At 36.0% G+C, this 20,313-nt stretch overlaps 1 protein-coding gene across 1 annotated transcript in view; it reads left to right on the forward strand.

Moving 5' to 3' along the window:
- Positions 1 to 1,992: 1,992 nt before the first annotated feature.
- ush1c (Usher syndrome 1C) overlaps positions 1,993 to 20,313 on the forward strand; it is a 28,105-nt gene continuing 9,784 nt past the window's right edge. The window contains exons 1-20 of the mRNA XM_055193032.2: positions 1,993 to 2,152; positions 3,937 to 4,004; positions 8,634 to 8,777; positions 9,969 to 10,107; positions 11,791 to 11,899; positions 12,166 to 12,190; positions 12,287 to 12,344; positions 12,425 to 12,528; positions 13,622 to 13,706; positions 13,820 to 13,879; positions 13,975 to 14,031; positions 14,162 to 14,304; positions 14,497 to 14,562; positions 14,741 to 14,886; positions 15,348 to 15,397; positions 16,010 to 16,174; positions 16,378 to 16,494; positions 16,598 to 17,218; positions 18,761 to 18,814; positions 19,767 to 19,880. Coding sequence (XP_055049007.2) covers positions 2,117 to 2,152; positions 3,937 to 4,004; positions 8,634 to 8,777; positions 9,969 to 10,107; positions 11,791 to 11,899; positions 12,166 to 12,190; positions 12,287 to 12,344; positions 12,425 to 12,528; positions 13,622 to 13,706; positions 13,820 to 13,879; positions 13,975 to 14,031; positions 14,162 to 14,304; positions 14,497 to 14,562; positions 14,741 to 14,886; positions 15,348 to 15,397; positions 16,010 to 16,174; positions 16,378 to 16,494; positions 16,598 to 17,218; positions 18,761 to 18,814; positions 19,767 to 19,880 — 2,361 coding nt within the window. The 5' untranslated portion in view covers positions 1,993 to 2,116. The remainder of the gene's footprint in view (positions 2,153 to 3,936; positions 4,005 to 8,633; positions 8,778 to 9,968; positions 10,108 to 11,790; positions 11,900 to 12,165; positions 12,191 to 12,286; positions 12,345 to 12,424; positions 12,529 to 13,621; positions 13,707 to 13,819; positions 13,880 to 13,974; positions 14,032 to 14,161; positions 14,305 to 14,496; positions 14,563 to 14,740; positions 14,887 to 15,347; positions 15,398 to 16,009; positions 16,175 to 16,377; positions 16,495 to 16,597; positions 17,219 to 18,760; positions 18,815 to 19,766; positions 19,881 to 20,313) is intronic.

A 20,313-nucleotide genomic window follows, 5' to 3' on the forward strand; every position in this document is an offset into this window, starting at 1 on the left:
GTGACTTCGGTTGAAAAAATAAATGCATACCAGTTTGAAACAGTGTCAGTATGAGAAAATAAGAATTTACGTTACTGGGTGAACTATTACTTTAATCGATAAAAGAGGCTTAGGCAAATCTGTCTTGCCCTTTCTAGGCCCAGTGGTAGCACAGCATGACAGTATCATTTACCTGCTTTCCCATACTGCCACCTAGTGGTTACTGAGCATTTAACAGCTTACAACTTTATTAATATTATTAGAAATGTTTAGCACATTGACATTTTTTATTTGTTTCATTACAGTAAGGAAAGTGATTTAAATCAGGGATAATGGCAAAATTATAACTCATGATTCTCTAATATGCACAATAGATATGCATGAGCTATATTGTATTTATAACGTATTAATAGTATTATGTAAGTAAAAAATATTTATTTTTTGCATGCATAGAAATCATAAGTTTGTATAAAATTAGTGAAAAAAAATTTTCTTAGCATTTATATGGATGGTTTAAAATAAACACCCTTCATATAACTTTTAACTTTTATCTTCTTTTTCAAACTGTAATGTTCATGTTAGGATCATTTTTTTTTTAGTAAATCTGTGTAAGATCCTGCCCCCGAATCCGTACTGAGTTCTGTCCTTCTAAAGTTGTGTGCCTCTATGTGTTTTGATGGTGGGTAGATGAGATAGTATTTCAGGCTGTAATCTCTCCCCGTAAGCCCTTGGGTCAGAGACGGGCCTCGAACCCCCCAAGAGCACCACACTGCCAACAGCTGAACCAGCAGGGGCCAACCTGGCTGCTTCCCCTGAAAATGAGCACTCCACACACACATTCGCGAGAATATGCCCGAACCAACGCGAAGGACACTTACAAGCACATACACATTATCCTGTGAACGTGTGTGGTCTTTAGGTCTAATGTTTTGTCATGGTGATAAATAATGATAATTACTAAGCCCCCCTGTACAGCAGGGATGGAGAACACACACAGAATCTGAGCAAAATACTGCGAATTACACAGAGTACAAAACAAAACTGTGAAATGTTAACATCGCTGCAGTAGGAATTGATAGGAACTGTAAACAGTGAGGTCCTGTTTTGTCTACCCCAAAACTGTTTATGCATATTTTAAATCTACATTACCGGAAAATACATATAGGCCTAAACACAGTAATGAGATGGATGATAGATAGATAGATAGATAGATAGATAGATAGATAGATAGATAGATAGATAGATAGATAGATAGATAGATAGATAGATAGATAGATAGATAGATAGATAGATAGACGTGCAATTTTTGTGTGTGTTCTTTTAAATGCAAATTAGTTGATCTTTGCACTAAATGGCAGTGCCGTGTTTGGATAGTGCAGATTAAGAGGTGGTATTATCCCCTTGTGACATCACAAGGGCAGCCAAATTTCAATGACCTATTTTTTCACATGCTTGCAGAGAATTGTCTACCAAAACTAAGCTACTGGGTTCTTTTTTTACGTTTTCTAGGTTAATGGAAGAACTGGGGACCCAATTATAGCACTTAAACTTTAAAGCATTATTTGGTGTAAGAATATGTATATATAAAATTATTGATATGCTTGAATTTGATTGAACATGATTTTTCTCAGTATTAGATGATTTATCAAATTATTCATCGAAGTAAAATATTTGTTTTCTCATTTTAAACTTAATTAACAAACAAGTTTAGTAAAATGTTTTATTGAAATGTTATCTATGAGATTGTGTTATCAATAAGATGCTATTTTTTTAGGCATAGCTTAACCCTTACGAAAATTAACCATGTTTTTTTGTGGTAAAAGTGCAGTAACCAAGTTTTTGGTGTATTGATTAGCAAAACCATGTTTTTTTGGTTGTAACTGTTGAAAAAACATGGTTAATTTTTGTAAGGCAAAATAAACGGAATACGTTTGCGAGATAAAAAATATATTTGACGTTTTATTGTAGGCTACGGAGCACTTTGCTGACATTTCATCCATAAACTCTTGTGTAATAAAGCGAACAGCGTGATAACATCAACAGCAGGTATCGACCTCTGACCGGGGCGCGCGCACAAGTGAAGCGCGTCCCCAGCAGAGCAACCGTGACCGTTGACAAAAACTGCTGCTCACTCATCATGGAGCGAAAAGTAGCGAGGGAATTTCGACACAAGGTAATACGTTTTATAGTTTTTTTTACATTGCGCGTTATTGCTTTGTTTTGTGGGATATTTATTATAGCGTATAGGCTACTGTAAGATAATCGCCTCAGAAGTGGCGGAAGAACACTCATCCTTTATGGTTTCACACGTTATTTAAATTATTAACACGTAAAACACGTTCAGTTTTCGATATGGCAGCATTAGGTTTACACAGAAACTGCCGTTGTTTTGTTGATAATGTTGGTTTTGGACTGAAAATGCGATAAACCTGGTGTCATAATGAATATTTTCGACTTCAGATAGATATGCTTACATCGACTCGAGGACAAAATACACATACACGCTAAATATGTAATTTATAAATTAGTTTAAACTTAAAGATGAACGTATTCATATTTTTACCACGGTAAAGGTGCCAGTAATGGCATAATTTCAGGTAAAAGGTAGGCTTCAGAATGACGTCACCCGACGTTCGCTTACCTGATTGGCTGAACAGGTGACAGGTGTAGAGGAGTGGGCACTGTTGTACAGCAAGTTTTATTTTATATTTTCGCCTCAGACGTGAATTAACACTTTGTTGTACGTTAGGTTTTGTTTGTGAAAGTATACAGTATTATGTATTTATTGTTTTAAAGCTTCTCAGGTGAAGTTTGTGTAATATTAGAGTTGTACCATCTGTTCAGAGACACACAATAGACAGTTTATCACAGTGTTACATGAAGCCACAGATCTGTGAGCTCACGCGTAATGGATTGCTGCATTTATTGTTGGGGTGTAATTGCCTGTAGATGGGGGTTCGAAAGCTGTGCACCTAATAAAATGAAAACCTTTGTATTTTGTTTCCTTCTGGTATAAATATTTAAATGTTATATTGTTAGCCTTTTATTAGACTTGAATTGATTTGGCTAGAGATTAACTGATGATTTCATTTATAGGCGTCACCTTTATCAGTTTACAGTTTAATGTTGTCCAAAGGTGGAATGCCATTTGGTCTTGTCAAAAATATTTATGGCACCATATACACCCTTTATGCACGCAGGCATCGTTTTATTACACGTAGCCTTTATTTTGTACTTGACATTTAACCAAGGTTGACAGAAATAAATTTCCACCAAACACAAGTTTAATTAAGATAAAGTCTTGCAATGCTGTCATTAAAAACCATAAATTTATTTATTTATTTTATTTATTTATAAATGTATGGTTTTTAATGACAGCACTTAATCTAAATTAATATTTTATTTTTAAATTTAATTTAATATACATTTTATTAAAATAAATCAAATGTATTTATTTAGGATATTACTGTTTATTTTAATAAAAAGCTTGGTTTTTAATTTGTGTAAACTTCATGCAAACTGTACTTATGTAAACTTTGTTAATGGTAAGAGCGTCAACACACTTTTGTAATGTGATACTTAAGTGCATTATTTGAGCCAAGTACATTAACAGGTCCAATGGATCAGAACTGCACAAATGCTGCTCATGGTACGGGTAAAGAATAAAGATCCACCTGACCTGACGTATTTAACCAAACACAACAACACAAAACTTTTTCCTTGCAAACACAATTGATGCTCCACCTCCTCTGTCTCTCTCTCGCTCTGTCTCAAACCTTCTTCTTACCTCTTGGTCTTGGTCTCTTTCTCAATGAGAGAGATGTGTTACATCATTGACTGGCCAAAACGCTTCCTTAAAACTTTTCTGCAGCAGATCAGTCGTCACCAGGTAAAGATGTGATTAAGATTAAGTTTGCGATTATTAATGATGAACTGATTGAAATCTGTGTGTTCAAGGTGGAGTTATTGATTGACAATGAAGCAGAGAAGGACTATCTCTATGATGTTCTCCGCATGTACCATCAGTGAGTTTTTTTTCAAATACCTCCCTGTTAAAGAAAGTCAAAGGAGTGGTTCTTACTTTACAAACATCTTTATTTTGTCATACGTTACACAGCGCTTTCAGCATTTTGTCTTAAACAAAAAGCACAGTATACAAGGCTGCATTTACAAGAAAGAAATGTATTGAAGGCTGGGGAGACGTGTTTAAAAGGTGTTTTTGTTTACATAAATATTGTTAAGTTGTTAAAGATTTAGCATTGGTCAAGTGTATACAGAGAAGTTATGTCTTTAATTTGAAAGTCATTTAAAGCTGCAGTTGGTAACTTTTAGCTTTATATCACCATAAAGAACATAAAATTACAGGTGACTTTTATGTACTTACGTTTCTATTTATTGAGAAATAAATTTCCTGCAAAATGTGATTATTATTATTTTAGATTTAGCCTTGTAAATTGTGGTAAGGTAAGGAAAACACTTTTTCTTTTTAACCAAAAAAGTGAAGGATTGCAGATTTAATTTTCCACAGTATTTGAATACTCTATCCTCAATTAGGCATGGTCTGCGTATACGAACAACATTTTTTCAAATGGACACAATTAGGGTTGTATAACGATTAATCGTGAATAATCTATTGCAGAAAAAAAGGTTTTTCTTTACATCATATATGTGTGTGTACTGTGTATAATAAATACACACATGCATGTATATTTTTAAGAAATGTTTACATGTTTATATACATTCGTATATTTCTGGATTATATATATATATATATATTAGGGCTGTCAATAGATTAAAAAAATTAATCTAGATTAATCGCATGATTTCATGAGTTAACTGCGATTAATCGCAAATTAATCGCACATTTTTATCCATTCTAAATTTACCCTAATTTAACACTTTTCAGGTTTTTAATATTCTAATCATATATACATATATAGATGCTTTATGCAAATGTATGTTAACAACAGCCTGTTTACATTTTAACAGAATCACCAGCCATTGTTTTGTATATGAATTTTCCTTTCAGAAGATTTTTCTTTCTCCATTTTTGTTTGCTGCTGCATCATTTGTGACCTGTGCAGGCAAGTTGAGTCGGAATTAGCAAATTTTAAAAAAATAGTTGTTCATATTTTGACATTCTCTATTAAAACATAGAACAATGCATGATTTGTTGAAATATAACAAAATATGACAAAACTACACGTGTTTGAAGTTGAAAGAGTCAAATTACCACAAAAATTTCCACATCCATACATTATATTACCACATCAATACCTTAAAATCACTGGTAAAACTAATAGATTTAGCACACACAAAGCAAAAACATCATCAATGTATGTTCAACTTTTTTTCCTTTTGTTTGATTGACATTGAGACAGACTGCTTAAAATCTAAGTGATCTAATATAATGTTACACATCAGATAGTTTTACCCAACAGTTAACCAAACATTTACTTAAAACATAACAGATTATAGAGCCTACCTGCGTGAATTCTTATCAAAACAGATATTTGTAAAACTGTAATTTTGTGTAGATGTCTATATATCCGGGTCGCGCACTCGCGCGTCTGTGTGCACGCGCTTCAGATATCAGTCAGTCAGCGTGAGGGGATCGCTTTTGAGTCTTGTCGCTCTTAATAACTCTTTAACATTAATCAGGTACCGAACTTTATCTCTCTTAATGACTCTTTTAACATCAAGCAAGTCCTGCAGTCTATTTTCTAAGTCATGCATAAAAGCGAAACCAAAATGAATTGAGAAGCATTTTTGTATTAGATTAAGCATTAGGAGGACGGTAACGTTACACCTCTCAGACGTATAAATAAAGATCATATCAGATGTCCAACGAGCATTTAGAGCATTGGATTTGGTAGACGATTTGCTCAATGTTCTTATTTCTATGAAAACCTTTTACTCATTTAGAGAGAGTCACATTTGTCTGCGTCTCTGTTCATTCAACTATGGGCTGGACCAAGGGTCAAACAGAAATTGCGCGTTGCGTTAATCTCCGTTAAAAAAATTAGTGGCGTTAAAATGAATTTGCGTTAACGCGTTATTAACGCGTTAATTTTGACAGCCCTAATATATATATATATATATATATATATATATATATATATATATATATATATATATATATATATATATATATATATATATATATATATATACATATATATATATATACATTTATATATATATATATATATATATATATATATATATATATATATATATATATATATATATATATATATATATATATATATATATATATATATATATATATATATATATATATATATATATATATATATATATATATTAATATATATTTCTTCTTAAAATTATACATAATTGTGTGCATATTTATATACATAATTATTATTCACAGTTGACACAAATATATGATGTAAACAAAAACCTTTATTCTGCAATAGATTAATCACGATTAATTGTTATGCAACCCTAGGCACAATACATTTTACTTTTAAGCAACATACATCATATGCCATGTAAAAAATAAAGCCTTTAAATAAAAATATTTTGTGATATATATTAAATGTAAACATCAAATGAATTACATGACTTAATGATTTAATCAATTTTGTGTGAACACAGCTCATAACCCTCTGTATGAAACCGGTAACCAGCCCATGCATGTCTATACTCAATACCAAAAGATTGGGTAGTATTATCATTCTCAAAGGTTTTGATCTACTTTAATTTAATAATAAAGTAATTTTCCAACAGTAGTCCTGGAATTTTGTTGATCAAATGTCAACTCAACCGGACAACAGTGTTCAATGTCTGATGTGCAATAATAAGAGCTGCTCAATACAAAGCAAACAATCCTTAAAGTCTTTTTTGTAACCTCAAATGGAAGTCAACGTCATTGCTCCGCTGGACAGGTCGGTCACTGCTCCACTGAACAGGAATAAGAGGCTTGATCCAATGGAAAAGTAACCGAGTGACTTGGATCATATAATTTCCACTCTCCTCCTTCATTCAAGGGCAGCCATTCTTTTACTTTCCATTGTCTCTGATATCTGAGTCAGGAGTAAAATATCAATGATTCATAAAGCAGCTGTCTCTAAATTCATAAGCTGCCTCTGTGACTTTATATGGGCATAAAATTCAGCATTAATTCATTCAGACATTAAAACAAAAAACCCTATAATCAATACATAAAGTTACACCTCAAAGAGCTTTTAATCTGATGCTTAAAGGATTAGTCCATTTTCTTAAAAGAAAAATCCAAATAATTTACTCACCACCATGTCATCCAAAATGTTGATGTCTTTCTTTGTTCAATCGAGAAGAAATTATGTTTTTTGAGGAAAACATTGCAGGATTTTTCTCATTTTAATGGACTTTTTTTATAGAGCCCAACAATTAATACTTAACTCAACACTTAACAGTTTTTTTCAACGGAGTTTCAAAGGACTATAAACGATCCCAAACGAGGCATAAGGGTCTTGTCTGGCGGAACGATTGTCATTTTTGACAAGAAAAAATAAAAAATATGTACTTTTTAACCACAACTTTTCATCTAGGTCCGGTCCAGCGCGACCTAACGTAAATGCGTATTGACGTAGGGAGGTCACATGCTACATATATAAAACACACATTTGCGGACCATTGTAAACGATAAACTGACACAAAGACATTAATTAGTATCAGTTGACATACAACAACGTAGGAACGGTCCTCTTTCTCAACACATGTAAACACTGGGGCGGAGTTTCGCGTTCGTCCTCTGTGACCTCTTGACGTGATGACGTATTGCGTCAGGCCACGCTAGTGCATCACGACCGGATCTAGACGAGAAGTTGTGCTTTAAAAGTGTATATTTGTCATTTTATTGTCAAAAATGACATTCATTTTGCTAGATAAGACCCTTATGCTTCGTTTGGGATTGTTTATAGTTTTTTGAAACTCCGTTGAAAAAAACTGTTAAGTGTTGAGTTAAGTATTAATTGTTGGGCTCTATTAAAGTCCATTAAAATTAGAAAAATCCTGCAATGTTTTCCTCAAAAAACATAATTTCTTCTCGACTGAACAAAGAAAGACATCTCCATGGTGGTGAATAAATTATCTGGATTTTTCTTTTAAGAAAATGGACTAATCCTTTAAATGTTAATTTAATTGATAATCATATTACGCAGGGTTGAGTCACCAGATGAAGCACATTATTTTCATAGAGCATCAAATTCATTATTGCCAAATAAAAATAAATTTCAACTATTAATATTACCAAAAAGTGGAGCACTAATAACTACTAATAAGTTTACTCAAAATCACTCAAGGTCAATGAAAACCTTTCTACTATTCCAATTTATATGGACAAACAACTATAAGCAAACTATTTACAGATCAGTTCCCCAAAAAGGTGTAAAATTGTGGTGTAAGCATAACATTTCTTTTCATTTTGTCTTTATTTTAGTTAATATCTGGTTTAAAAAATAAATTACAGGGATACACTGAAACAAGTAAAAGTCCATTTTAAATCAATTTAAAAGTCTAAATGTATATTTACGCACTGTTTGTCCAATTGATTTTATCCATTTACAATGTGGCAGAAAATTATTTTGACCCTGTATTCATGTTCTCAATCAGGTCCTATTATAATTGCTCTGCAATCTATTTAGATCAATGGACCTGCCTGTCCTGGTCGGTGACCTGAAGTTGGTCATTAATGAGCCGAAACGCCTTCCCCTATTTGATGCCATCAGACCCCTGATTCCTCTTAAACACCAGGTGCAGTACGACCAGTTCACGCCCAAGAGATCCAGGTGAGAATTATCATGATGCGGTTTGGTGCTTCTGAGAAGTCTAGAAATCAATCCGTGCATGAATAAGAAAGAAGGGAATAAAGATGGAGAGAAAGAGAGACAGGAGATGACAGCCACCCCTCTCGTCTCCAAACGGAGTAATTGCTGTCTCTCATGCTCGGTCAGACGTGGTGAAGGAACGCTGTTATGAGCAAAGAGAAAGAGGAGGTTTATTCAACCGAATCTGATGTACAATGCTAATGCGGTCGTGAAAAACAAGATTCTGTTTCCTCTCGCTGTCCCTCTTCTCAGAGGATGAATAGATGATTGTCATTCAAAACTAAAATGTTTGCAAAAATACGTACTTTCTAAATAAACGGAAGCTTTATCTGTGCTCACCTGTCTATTTATAATGGTTGTATACTTTCAGACATAATGCTTTTAAACTATTTAAACCTTTAGGGGCAGTTTTGACAGGGTTTAGATTAATTCAGGACTATGCCTTAGTTATTTTAGGAAATTTAAGTCGTTTTTACAAACACACCTTACAAAAAACGTTACTGATGTGCATTTTGAGACAAAACAATGGCACTGATGTATGTTAAGATATGTCAGTGCACTATGTTTTTAAATCGAGCCAACTCAAACATGCATTTCTGTCTGGGACTAGGATAAGCCCTGTCCGGGAAACCACCCCTTATAGTTTGATGATTTTACTTACATACCATGAAAATCTGATTTTTCCATGTTTAAGTGCTATAATTGGGTCCCCAGTGCTTATATTAACCTAGAAAATGTGAATAAGATCAACCCACTAACTTAGTTTTGGTAAATCATTCTCCACAAGCATGTGAAAAAATAGGTCATTGAAATTTGGCTCCCCTTGTGATGTCAGAAGGGGATAATACTGCCCCTTAATCTGCACTATCCAATCATGCCACTGCCATTTATTACAGAGATCAGCTCATTTGCATGTTAAAAGACAAACCCAAAAACGACACATTTTTGCACACACCTACAAAGTGACAATTTTAATATGTTAGAATAAATGATCTATAAGATATTTTGAGTTAGAATTTCACACATGTACTCTAGGGACACCAAAGATTTATTTGACATCTTAAAAACGTCTTGTGAAATGTCCCCTTTAACATGAATCATAGTAAATGTTACATATGTTGTTTATTTTTGAATGTCTTCTGCTATAAGCAGGAAGTTGAAGGAAGTGCGTCTGGATCGCACTAACCCGGAGGGTCTGGGTTTGTGTGTTCGAGGTGGACTGGAGTTTGGCTGTGGTCTCTTTATCTCACAGATAGTCAAAGATGGACAGGCAGGAAATGCTGGGCTGCAGGTAAAAGAATAAACTTGATGCATTTTTATATAGCTGACAACATACATGTTAAGTTGCAACCTTAACGTGTTATGATAGAAGCTTTATTTAACTTGCTTTATTAGTATTGCTAATTACATTTTATCTAACCAAAATATGCTAACAAATCTAAAGCGTTCAATCTGTTTAATGCGTAATTTACATAAGGCTGTGGTAGATGTATAATTATAATGTCACTGCATCTTCTCACCACTAGGGGGGAGTAGTAGACCTAATAAGTTCTTCCTCAGACTGTTTTTTATTTTGTGATGCCAGCCTTCCTCTGTTTGAATTTTTGTATTCTTTAAAATAAATATTATCCTAAAAACAAATATAAGAGTTTTTTCAAGCTCATTTAAATTTTAAACCACACGAGCATCATCATTATACTTTACACTACATACTTTATACTATATTTATGCTACACATCAGGGGTCTCCAACCTTTTTGTGAGCAAGGGCTACCACAATGGGTATCATTGTTTAAAATGTTAACATACATAAAAGAAGCCAAGCTAATATAAAAAGATGTAATAAATAAATATTAAAATTAAGGCTATTAATAGAATGTGCTCACAAACTCTGTGTGGGCAACCTGGAGCCCGTGGGCACCATGTTGGAGACTACGGATACAGTATACATGATTATACTAAGTGTTTAAACTATAGGTCAGTAAGTAGGCCTTTGCATTACTGCAAAAGATAAATGTACACTGCAAAAAAAAAAAAAGATTTTCAAGAAAATATTTTCTTAGTATTTTTGTCTTGTTTTCAGTAAAATATCAAAAAAATCTTAAATTAACATGCCTTTTCTTGATGAGCAAAATGACCCAAGAAAATAAGTCTAGTTTTTAGACCAAAAAAGTCTAATTTATGTGATTTTGTGCATAAAAGAAGCAAAAAATCTGCCAATGGGGTAACCAAAATTTTCTTGAATTTTTCTTGAATTTAGTGTTTAAGAAAAATGTTCAAGATTTTTTTTGCTTACCCCATTGGCAGATTTTTTTGCTTGTTTTAAGCACAAAATTACTTAAATTTGATATTATTGGTCTGAAAACTAGACTTATTTTCTTGGGTCGTTTTGCTCATCAAGAAAAAGCCTCTTAATGTAAATTTAAAGGAACATACCACAGTTTTTCAATATTTTACTATGTTCTTACCTCAACTTAGATGAATTACATACCTATTTTTTTCAATGCGTGCACTTTTAATCTTTGTACAGTGTTTCTTGAATGTATTAGCATTTAGCCTAGCCCCATTCATTCCTATGGCTCCAATCAAAAGTTTTATTTTGGGCCACCATACTTACTCGTGTAACTACTCATGTACAGTCTTTAAATAGGGAAAACATGGAAGTGTTTGGTGGCTTCCAAATTCATCCCTGTTTGGATTCTAAGGAATGAATGGGGCTAGGCTAAATGCTAACACATTCACGACACACTGTACAAAGATTAAGTGCACGCATTGAATAAAGATAGGGATGTATTAATTCCTCTAAGTTGAGATAAGAACATAGTAAAATATTGAAAAACGGTGGTATTTTCCTTTAAGGATAACCCACAAGTAGGTTTTAATGATGTGTCCATATATTCAGTATTGTTTTGGCTTTAATAACGTTATTAATATTACATTCAAGTTGTTAATGTCTTGGTCTGTGTCTTGCTCAGGTTGGCGATGAGATCGTACGCATCAATGGGTACTCCATCTCCTCCTGCATTCACGAGGAGGTCATCAACCTCATCAAAACCAAGAAGACCGTCTCTCTGAAAGTCCGCCGTAAGTTCCTGTGACATTCACACATTTCCTTTGTTGTAAAATATCATCTGTAGAGCTGCCGGTATTACACAGAGCAAAAGCTCTTAATAAGCTTTAATTCTCCGGGGGGATTTAATCACAGTTGACCTGTGATTGATTTAACAGTTCAGTCATTTGTAGAAAATATCCTCTGTGGGATTTGTCGCACCTAATTGTATTACTTATTTATTTTCTTTACCGATCGAGCGTCTATATTGATTATTCCCATTGTGATTGTCTCTTCACAGATGTGGGCATGATTCCTGTCAAAAGGTAATCATGTTATTGATGTCACAATGCTGTTATTCTCAGACATACAGGTATGGAAGCACATTTGTTAACATTATATTGATATCTTTTATAAATCAGCTCCTCTGAAGATCCACTGAAGTGGCAGTTTGTGGATCAGTTTGTGTCTGAATCAGGGGTAAGATGGAGTCTCCTGTACGTTTGGCATTTTATTTTACACTGACATTTATACTTGCCCTTTGTGTTTTGCTCTCTCAGGAGAGGAAGACCAGTGTGGCTGGTTTGACTTCAATAGGAGGGACAGAGATTAAGGAAAAGAAAGTGTTTTTGAGTTTAGTGGGAACTAAAGGCATGGGAATCAGGTGAGGACAAGTATACTTATTTTATTTATACTACAGTTCACAAATCAGTCCTAAATCATAACAATCTGTATGACTTGGACCTTACCACCGGAGAATTTACTGTGGTTTTACTACAACAACAACATGACCTTGTGACTATAATGCCAGAAAAAAAATGGTCAAAATACTTACCTTTTGTGTCTAAAGTGCATCATTGTACCAAAAATTTCAAGAAACATTTTTGTTTAGAATTTTTGTCTTGTTTTCAGTAAAAACATAAAAAAATTCTTAAATAAAGATGCTTTTTCTTGATGAGCAGAACGACCCAGGAAGGTAGGTCTGGTTTTTAGATCAAAAATATCAAATTTAAAGGTGCAGTGTGTAAATTTTAGTGGCATCTACTGGTGAGGTTGCGAATTGCAACCAATGGCTCAGTCCACTGCTTACCTCTTGCTTTTGAAACACATAGAGAAACTACGGTAGCCGCCACCGGACAAACATGTCATCGTTGGAGATAACTTGGTAAAAAAATTTGTCCGTTAAGGGCTTCTGTAGAAACATGGCTGCACAAAATGGCAGCTTCCATGTAAGGGGACCTCAGTGTATGTAGATAAAAAACGTCTCATTCTAAGGCAATAAACACGTATATAATACAATAATACACCCCTGTTAATTTAGTTTTGTATATTATTTTGCATTTCACTGCACCTTTAAGTGATTTTGTGCATAAAACAAGCAAAAAAAAAAAATCTGCCAATGGGGTAAGCACATTTTTTTTTTTAAATTTAGTGTTTAAGAAAAAAATTCAAGATTTTTTTGCTTGTTTTATGCACAAAACCACTTAAATTTGATATTTTTTGTCTAAAAACTAGACTTATTTTCTTGGGTCGTTTTGCTCATTAAGAAAAAGCATCTAAATTTAAGAATTTTTAGATATTTTTACTGAAAACAAGATAAAAATACTAAGAATTTTTTTTCTTGAAAATCTTTTTTTGCAGTGCACTGTAAAAAATGATTTTCAAGAAAAGAATTCCTAGTAATTTTTAGTATAAATTGTTATATGATGTGCACCATAAGTTATTAATCTGTCCATCGATTTTATTCCTTGTCGTAGCATATCGAGTGGACCAACACAGAAACCAGGAATATATGTAAGCAATGTGAAGGCTGGGTCACTCTCATCAGAAGTGGGCTTACAGGTAACCAAAACCTGAAACAAAAAGACCAGACTAAACCTTGAACTGTGACATCATAACTTCACTTTTAAAATTGTTTGTTGTAATACACAAACACGCGTGTGTGTTGCTTACAGATCGGGGACCAGATTGTTGAGGTCAATGGGGTCGATTTTATGAACTTGAGCCATCAAGAGGTGAGCAGCATCTTTTGAAAATGCAAAACTGTTAATGAATTTCCTCTCCAAATATTTTCATTTGTTATCGTGTCATATAATGCGTGTGTTTACAGGCAGTCCGGGTGTTGAAGAGCAGCCGTAGTCTGACCATCACTGTTCTCACCGGAGCTGTAAGTACATTAAAAACATCCCGCTGAAAGGCTTTTATCGTTCTCAGGGGACTAGAAAGTGTAAAAGAAAGCTATTTCCCCAGCCTTAACAGCTTGCATGTGTCTGATTGTGTTTATGTTTGCGTCTCAGGGGACTGAACTGTTTATGACAGATGAGGAGCGCTTGGCGGCTGAAGCTCGGCGTCAGCTTGACAGACAGGAGCTAATGCATCAGAAGAAAGTTGCATTAGAGACCAACAAGATCATCAAAGAACAGCAGGAGAAAGAGCGATTGTTCGTAAAAACACATCTTAACAGTACATTACACATAACAATGCTACCAAAACAATTCTCAAAGCAGACAAAACATAACAGTGATGCAAAAACAAAAGCTTGCCTTACCAAATAAAACCTTTTGAAAAGACACACTGTGTTTTAAACATGCATGAATACATATATTTTCTTGTTTTATATGTGTTATTGCAGAAGGAAGATGGAAATATCGCAGAAGACTGCAGAGGAAGAGGAACGCCACCGGAAAGAAATTGAGAGGTAACGCATACCCAACTCATCTTCACCAAAATACAAATCATCTTTGAATAGACTTTTAAAATAGACCATGTCCAGGGTAGATATAATTAAAGTCCAACAGAAACAAGACTGGAAGGCTTCAACTAAATGATTGTCCATTTTATATATATGTCATGTGTATGTGTGTGTGTCCATGCAGAATTGAAGCAGCGGAGAGGAAACACCGTAAAGAATGGGAAGAAGACTGGGGCTCCAAGGAAAAATCCAAAACTCCTTCTCCGGCCCCGTCGCCATCTCCCCAACCAATGACACACCGTGCACCCTCACCAAAACCTAAAACTTCAAGTAAGTTCATAGCAACATCCATAAAACCTCTTCAGGGCATGTTGTTTGAATAACCCCAATAGAGCAACACTACTCTCCAAAGATCAAACAAACATGTTTCCTGATCTTAAAAGGTACTTGTAATGCATTACTTCTGTCCTTGCATGAATAGATGTGCATTTATTTTGGGAATGCATCATCTCTCTTTGTGTGCTTTTTCTATTTCCATCACTTTGTTTTTCTGGTATTCCTTGTCTGACTCTTCCTGGTACCAGGCGATGAAGATTCAAATGAAGACGAGGAAGCAGAAGTGAGTGAAGGCTTCATATACCAAACTAGACACTTGGCCTTTCTCTAAACACTTCACTTTTATGTAGACTGTCCTCTGTGTCATTTTGTTTGGTTGGATCATATCTTGGTAGCCCCCATACAGTATATCGGTCATATGCATGAGATTCACAGTGTCGCTCTTGCTCTTGTAGCATTCGGTTGGTTCTACCGTTATGAAGGGAAGTTGCCTACGATCAAAAAGGTACATTGTGTGCTGAAAGCATGGTGTGCTGTTTTGGTGTGATTGAACTGTCGGATATGTTGTTAATTTTGAGATCAGAAAGGAAATCTAAGGTTTAGTCTGCATGGTAGTGGGATTGCTACTTGTTTGGAGTGGTTGCGACAATAACACCTTGTTCCTGAAAGAACATTGTATTGCAGAGTCTACTCCAAACTTAAACAACCCTGAGAACCCTACTGAAAAATCCAGCCAAGACCAGCATAAGCTGGTGAGCTGGTTTTAGCTAGTCTCCCAGCTTGGTTTAAGCTGGTGTTGTTGGTGTAGCAAGCTGGTCTAGCTGTGTTTTGGTCACTTTTTAAGTCGGACTTAGCTGGTCAAGCTGGAAGACCAGCTGACCCCACCAGCTTGACCAGCTTTGCCAGGCTGGGAGAACCAGCCTAGACCAGCTACTGCCACCTTAAACCAGCGACCAGGTCTTTTCTGGATTTTTCAGTAGGGAAACTCAATAAAGGTCTTCAATATTACTTGAAAATGACAGGAATGGTTTGGATTAAACACTGCAGTACAAAGGCCTTACAGGCCTGGTGTTAAAAAGTCCATCAGGTCTTCTCAAACATCACTTTGGGTATTTAGAAAGGAAAGGAGACTAAGAAGAAGAAGAAGACCTCCAAGACTGACACTCTCCCAGCCGAGAAAAAGAACAAAAAAGAGATGGAGTTTGAACTGAAGCTTGCAAAAGAAAAGGAGGAGATACTTGAAAGAGAGAAGCAGATGAAAATCAGCAGACTACTGCAAGAGGTACTATGTCTACCAAAGTGGTTACAGTAGGGTTTCTTGATGTTTGTGCTCTGGGTTGTTGTGAACAATACCTTTAGTCTGTTTGGCACCATCACTAGTATACCCATGTGTATGGTGACTAAATAAAGTTTAGGCCATAATTATGGTGTTGTACCCTTTGTAATGATTGTTGGAGTTGAGTTTGGATTTACTGACTCAACTAGGTATCAGAAACTGAGAGGGAAGATCTAGAAGAGTCAGAGAAGGTGCAGCATTGGGTGGAGAGGCTCTGTCAAACCAGACTAGAGCAAATCTCTTCAGTTGAAAATGAATCTCCAGAGGTAAACACTACTATGTTCCAAAGTGTGTTCATCTTTGCATCTAGACTAGTCTAAATTTGAGTTGGTTGGTTCAAGGTTCTAAGCAATTAAGATGTATCTCCAGATGTCTCCAACACGTTCCCCTGCATCAACTGGTCCCACCAGGCGGAGATTCCCTGGAGGTCTCACGCTGGCCACCACGGACCTTGATGACATCAACTTAGATGAAGTAGACCAGAGTCTGAGGCAGCCTCTTAAAAGACTAGCCCCAACTCCACCCACCTCCAACCAGGCTCCACCTCCCTTACCCCTCCCTCCACCCTCACCCCGACTTTACAACACATCTAACCACTGTCCTCCATCTCCGAGAGCACCTCACCCAGTGCAACCCACCAGACCCGCTCCCCAACGTCCACCCTCCCCACCGGCCTCTAGGGTACCCCCTTCATTAACAGGTCGTGCACGGCCGCCCCCCTCTTCCCCACAGTTTTCATCCAGGGCTCCGTCCTCATCTCAGCCCCCTCCTCCTCCCCCACCACCTCCACCACCACCCCCACCTCCTCCTCCACCACCACCTCCACCTCCCCTGCACATGGAGGACAAGTACCACACAAGGCCATCCAACTATCCCCGTTCCCCAAGCTTATCCGAACAAGGCAGCAGGTTTAATGAAAGTGGTTACCGGCCAAGAGGGGGATTCCAGTACATAAGCCACAGTAATCTCTCGCAACCACCCAGCCCTAAGGTTTGCACAGTTAGCTTGTTTATTAGTCTGAGAGGACTATGATGAATGTGTATGTCAGTGTTGGGGAGGTTAGTCCCAAAAAAAATTGACTTCTAGATTCTAACAAAATGTGCTACCTGTAGCATCAAGTGCAAGGTATCATTTGTTTTTAGAAAAAAAAAGTAAATAAATGTTACTATTTTGATTTAAACATACTAGTAAACAAACAAATCTAACACTTTAGACTTAAAAAAAATATACTATAGTACATACATACAAGTCTATTACAAGTCTTTACTCCTTTCAATTCTGGGGCTCTTTCTCACCATTCAAATCCGCCCATTCCACTCTCCACGAAAAACAGCAGCGATTGGTTAACAAACAGCAGAAAATAACTGTTATAAGCCATATATAGAGGGTATGCATTGACATCACTTTTCCACATGACCACGCGAGAGCTCGTCCGGTTGAGTGGCAAAACGTTCAACAAAATGGCTGGTTTTCATAGCAGCTGCTGCGAAAATTCCAGTAAAACTGACTATTATCAGCTTAAATTGAATTTAGTTGGACTTGATAGCAGAGGTGGACAATACTTTGTTACATTAGCTACATTTTCCAAGCATCTTTGCTTTATTAGGGTGTTTGTCTGTGGAAAAATGTTACTTCACTACATTCTAAAGCATTTAATCATACTGTGTATTCTTATATATTGTATATTAAAATGTATTTAATGCCTAATTACTAAAAATTGTGTACTTTTACTTGAGTAAAAGTATGTTAATGTAGGCTACTTAAATATTAAATGTAAAACAAGAACGTATTATTTATGAAATGTAATAGAGTAAAAATTATGAATATGCTTTGGAATGTATGTTTTCCAAAGAAAATCACGGATAAAATACAAATACTTGAAGTAGAAAGTAAAACCTCTGCTTGATAGTGACCCTAGCAACCTGTCAACCCACCTGTGGTCTGTGAACGATCAATTTAGTTCTCCTTTCGCTGTTTCTTGGCAGTCTGTAAAACGATAGCTCCGAATTCTTGTTAATCTGTTAGTACAGTCTGCACAACAGCTTTTTCCCATTTCGATGCGTTTTCACCGTGTTTTCGCCGATGTCACGCTGTACTCAAGTGCTGCCGCTCTGTCTTTTGCCACTCAGTGGGTGTAACCGCAGTCCCTCTCACCCACGGTGACGTCATGTGCATACCCTCTATTGTCAAAAAGTGAATTTATATTCTATTGTCTACTTTTAGTAGCTTTTGGATTAGTTTAACTCTTTCCCCGTTAGCGTTTTTTAAAAAGTTGCCAGCATTTTTCATGATTTTCACAAAAGATTAAGATTAACTATAATATTAAGATTAACTATAATTAATTAATCCCCAACACTGCTTTACATACATGTCAATGCTGTAAGCGAGCCTTGAGTGGGATGTATAGGTTATTGTATGTTAACTTCAGATTAACACAAGTTGAGCATCTTAAATGCAAAGTGTGGCGATTTGCGGTTCGCTTGTGGATCTGCTGGTGTTGTTAGATTTTTAAAACCTTATCTTGTGGCTCAGGTGATGAGAAACACATCTCATGCAAGCAGAATATCAACTTCTAATAATCCACTGGTGAGTCCTCAGTTTTATGAAACATGCGGCATTAGGCTTTCTGCTCCAGGAATAAACAAAATCAGACTTGCCCTGCATGTGTAATGTGTACAATAATAGTAGCTTAATCCAACCGGCATCTCTTTTACGGGGGAAATATCTTATTAGTTGGCATAGTTATTTGGGGGATTTTTGCACCGTATCATAAATATTTAATTTTTCATTTATACATTGGATTTATTTGGTGACAAAATCCAGTGGCGGCTGGTGACTTCTTTTTTCGAGGGCGCACGATGCGAAGTTCGTCACAACATGTATGTAGCCCATCATGTGTGGGGTTCGTAATTTCAAAATATGTGTTATGTGCATCACGTGTCTTGTCAAAATAAGTGCCTGCTGCAGATGTGTCTAAAGGGTTTATGATAAAAGAGACACTCAGATACTCACATAATCTAATGCGTAATCAGAGTTTACTGTTAAGGGAGTGTCTTGAATCTATTTTGTGAACGTGAGCATCTCTTTTATCATAAACGTTTTTGACGCGTGTGCAGCAGGCACTTGTTTTGGCAAGACACGTGATGCACATGGTTCACATGATGCAACAGACACATATTTTGAAAACTCAAGCAACACACATGACACTCTGAACACATATTTTGAATTTGTGCCCCTTGGATGAGCAGTCACAAGCTGCCACTAACAAAATCTAATACAGTATGTTCCTATTCATTATTTCTTAAAAAGACAAAAGCAGACATTTTGGATGACATACTGTAAAAAGTTTTACAATCAACTTTACGAAAGTTAACATTTGAGTCTGAGGGAGCATTTGCAAGATATAGCAGACAAAGTATATCCATTAAATGAAAGGATCCTAGCATCTACCATATTGTATGGTTTGAAAACTGAAATAAGAAAAGTGTGGCCCATTCTGATCTCTAGTGTGTGTCCCTTACTGCTAACCTCTGCGTAGCAAATAGCCCCCAGTCCTCCAAACCAGCGGAGACAGATCAACCCTGTCATGTCCAAACCCGTCATGCTACCAACTCAGACCTCACACAGACCCGCACTTCACTCAGAGACCATGGTAAGACAGGGCATGCTCTTGTGTTTGTGTGATGATAATGCATGCAATGATGCATTTCGACAACTTACAAAGCTCATTGATTTGATTGTTGTGCCAATTGCTGTTTGACTCCTTGATTGTAATTTGAGTTTTTGAGACTCAAGAGAGACCAGAAAGACGTAGGTATATACTCTCTGATTGCAATGATGAAGAAGAAGAGAGGAAGATAGATAGTTAGAACAGCAGAAGATGACAAATTGTACTTTGCATGCATAGTGAGACTTCTAGCATTACAATGCCTTTGATTGATCAACCTGACAATGTAGACCTGCCCGTGGCTTTCTCAGTAAGACAACCAGACTTGCTTTATCGGATCACAGTGGAAGCCAATCGCTTTGACTGTCCTTGTGCCTCCCTAATTAATGGGCGGTTGCCAATTTGTGGTTATTTAAGG

Source organism: Misgurnus anguillicaudatus, chromosome 6 (assembly GCF_027580225.2).
Source record: "Misgurnus anguillicaudatus chromosome 6, ASM2758022v2, whole genome shotgun sequence".
NCBI classification, from domain to species: domain Eukaryota; kingdom Metazoa; phylum Chordata; class Actinopteri; order Cypriniformes; family Cobitidae; genus Misgurnus; species Misgurnus anguillicaudatus.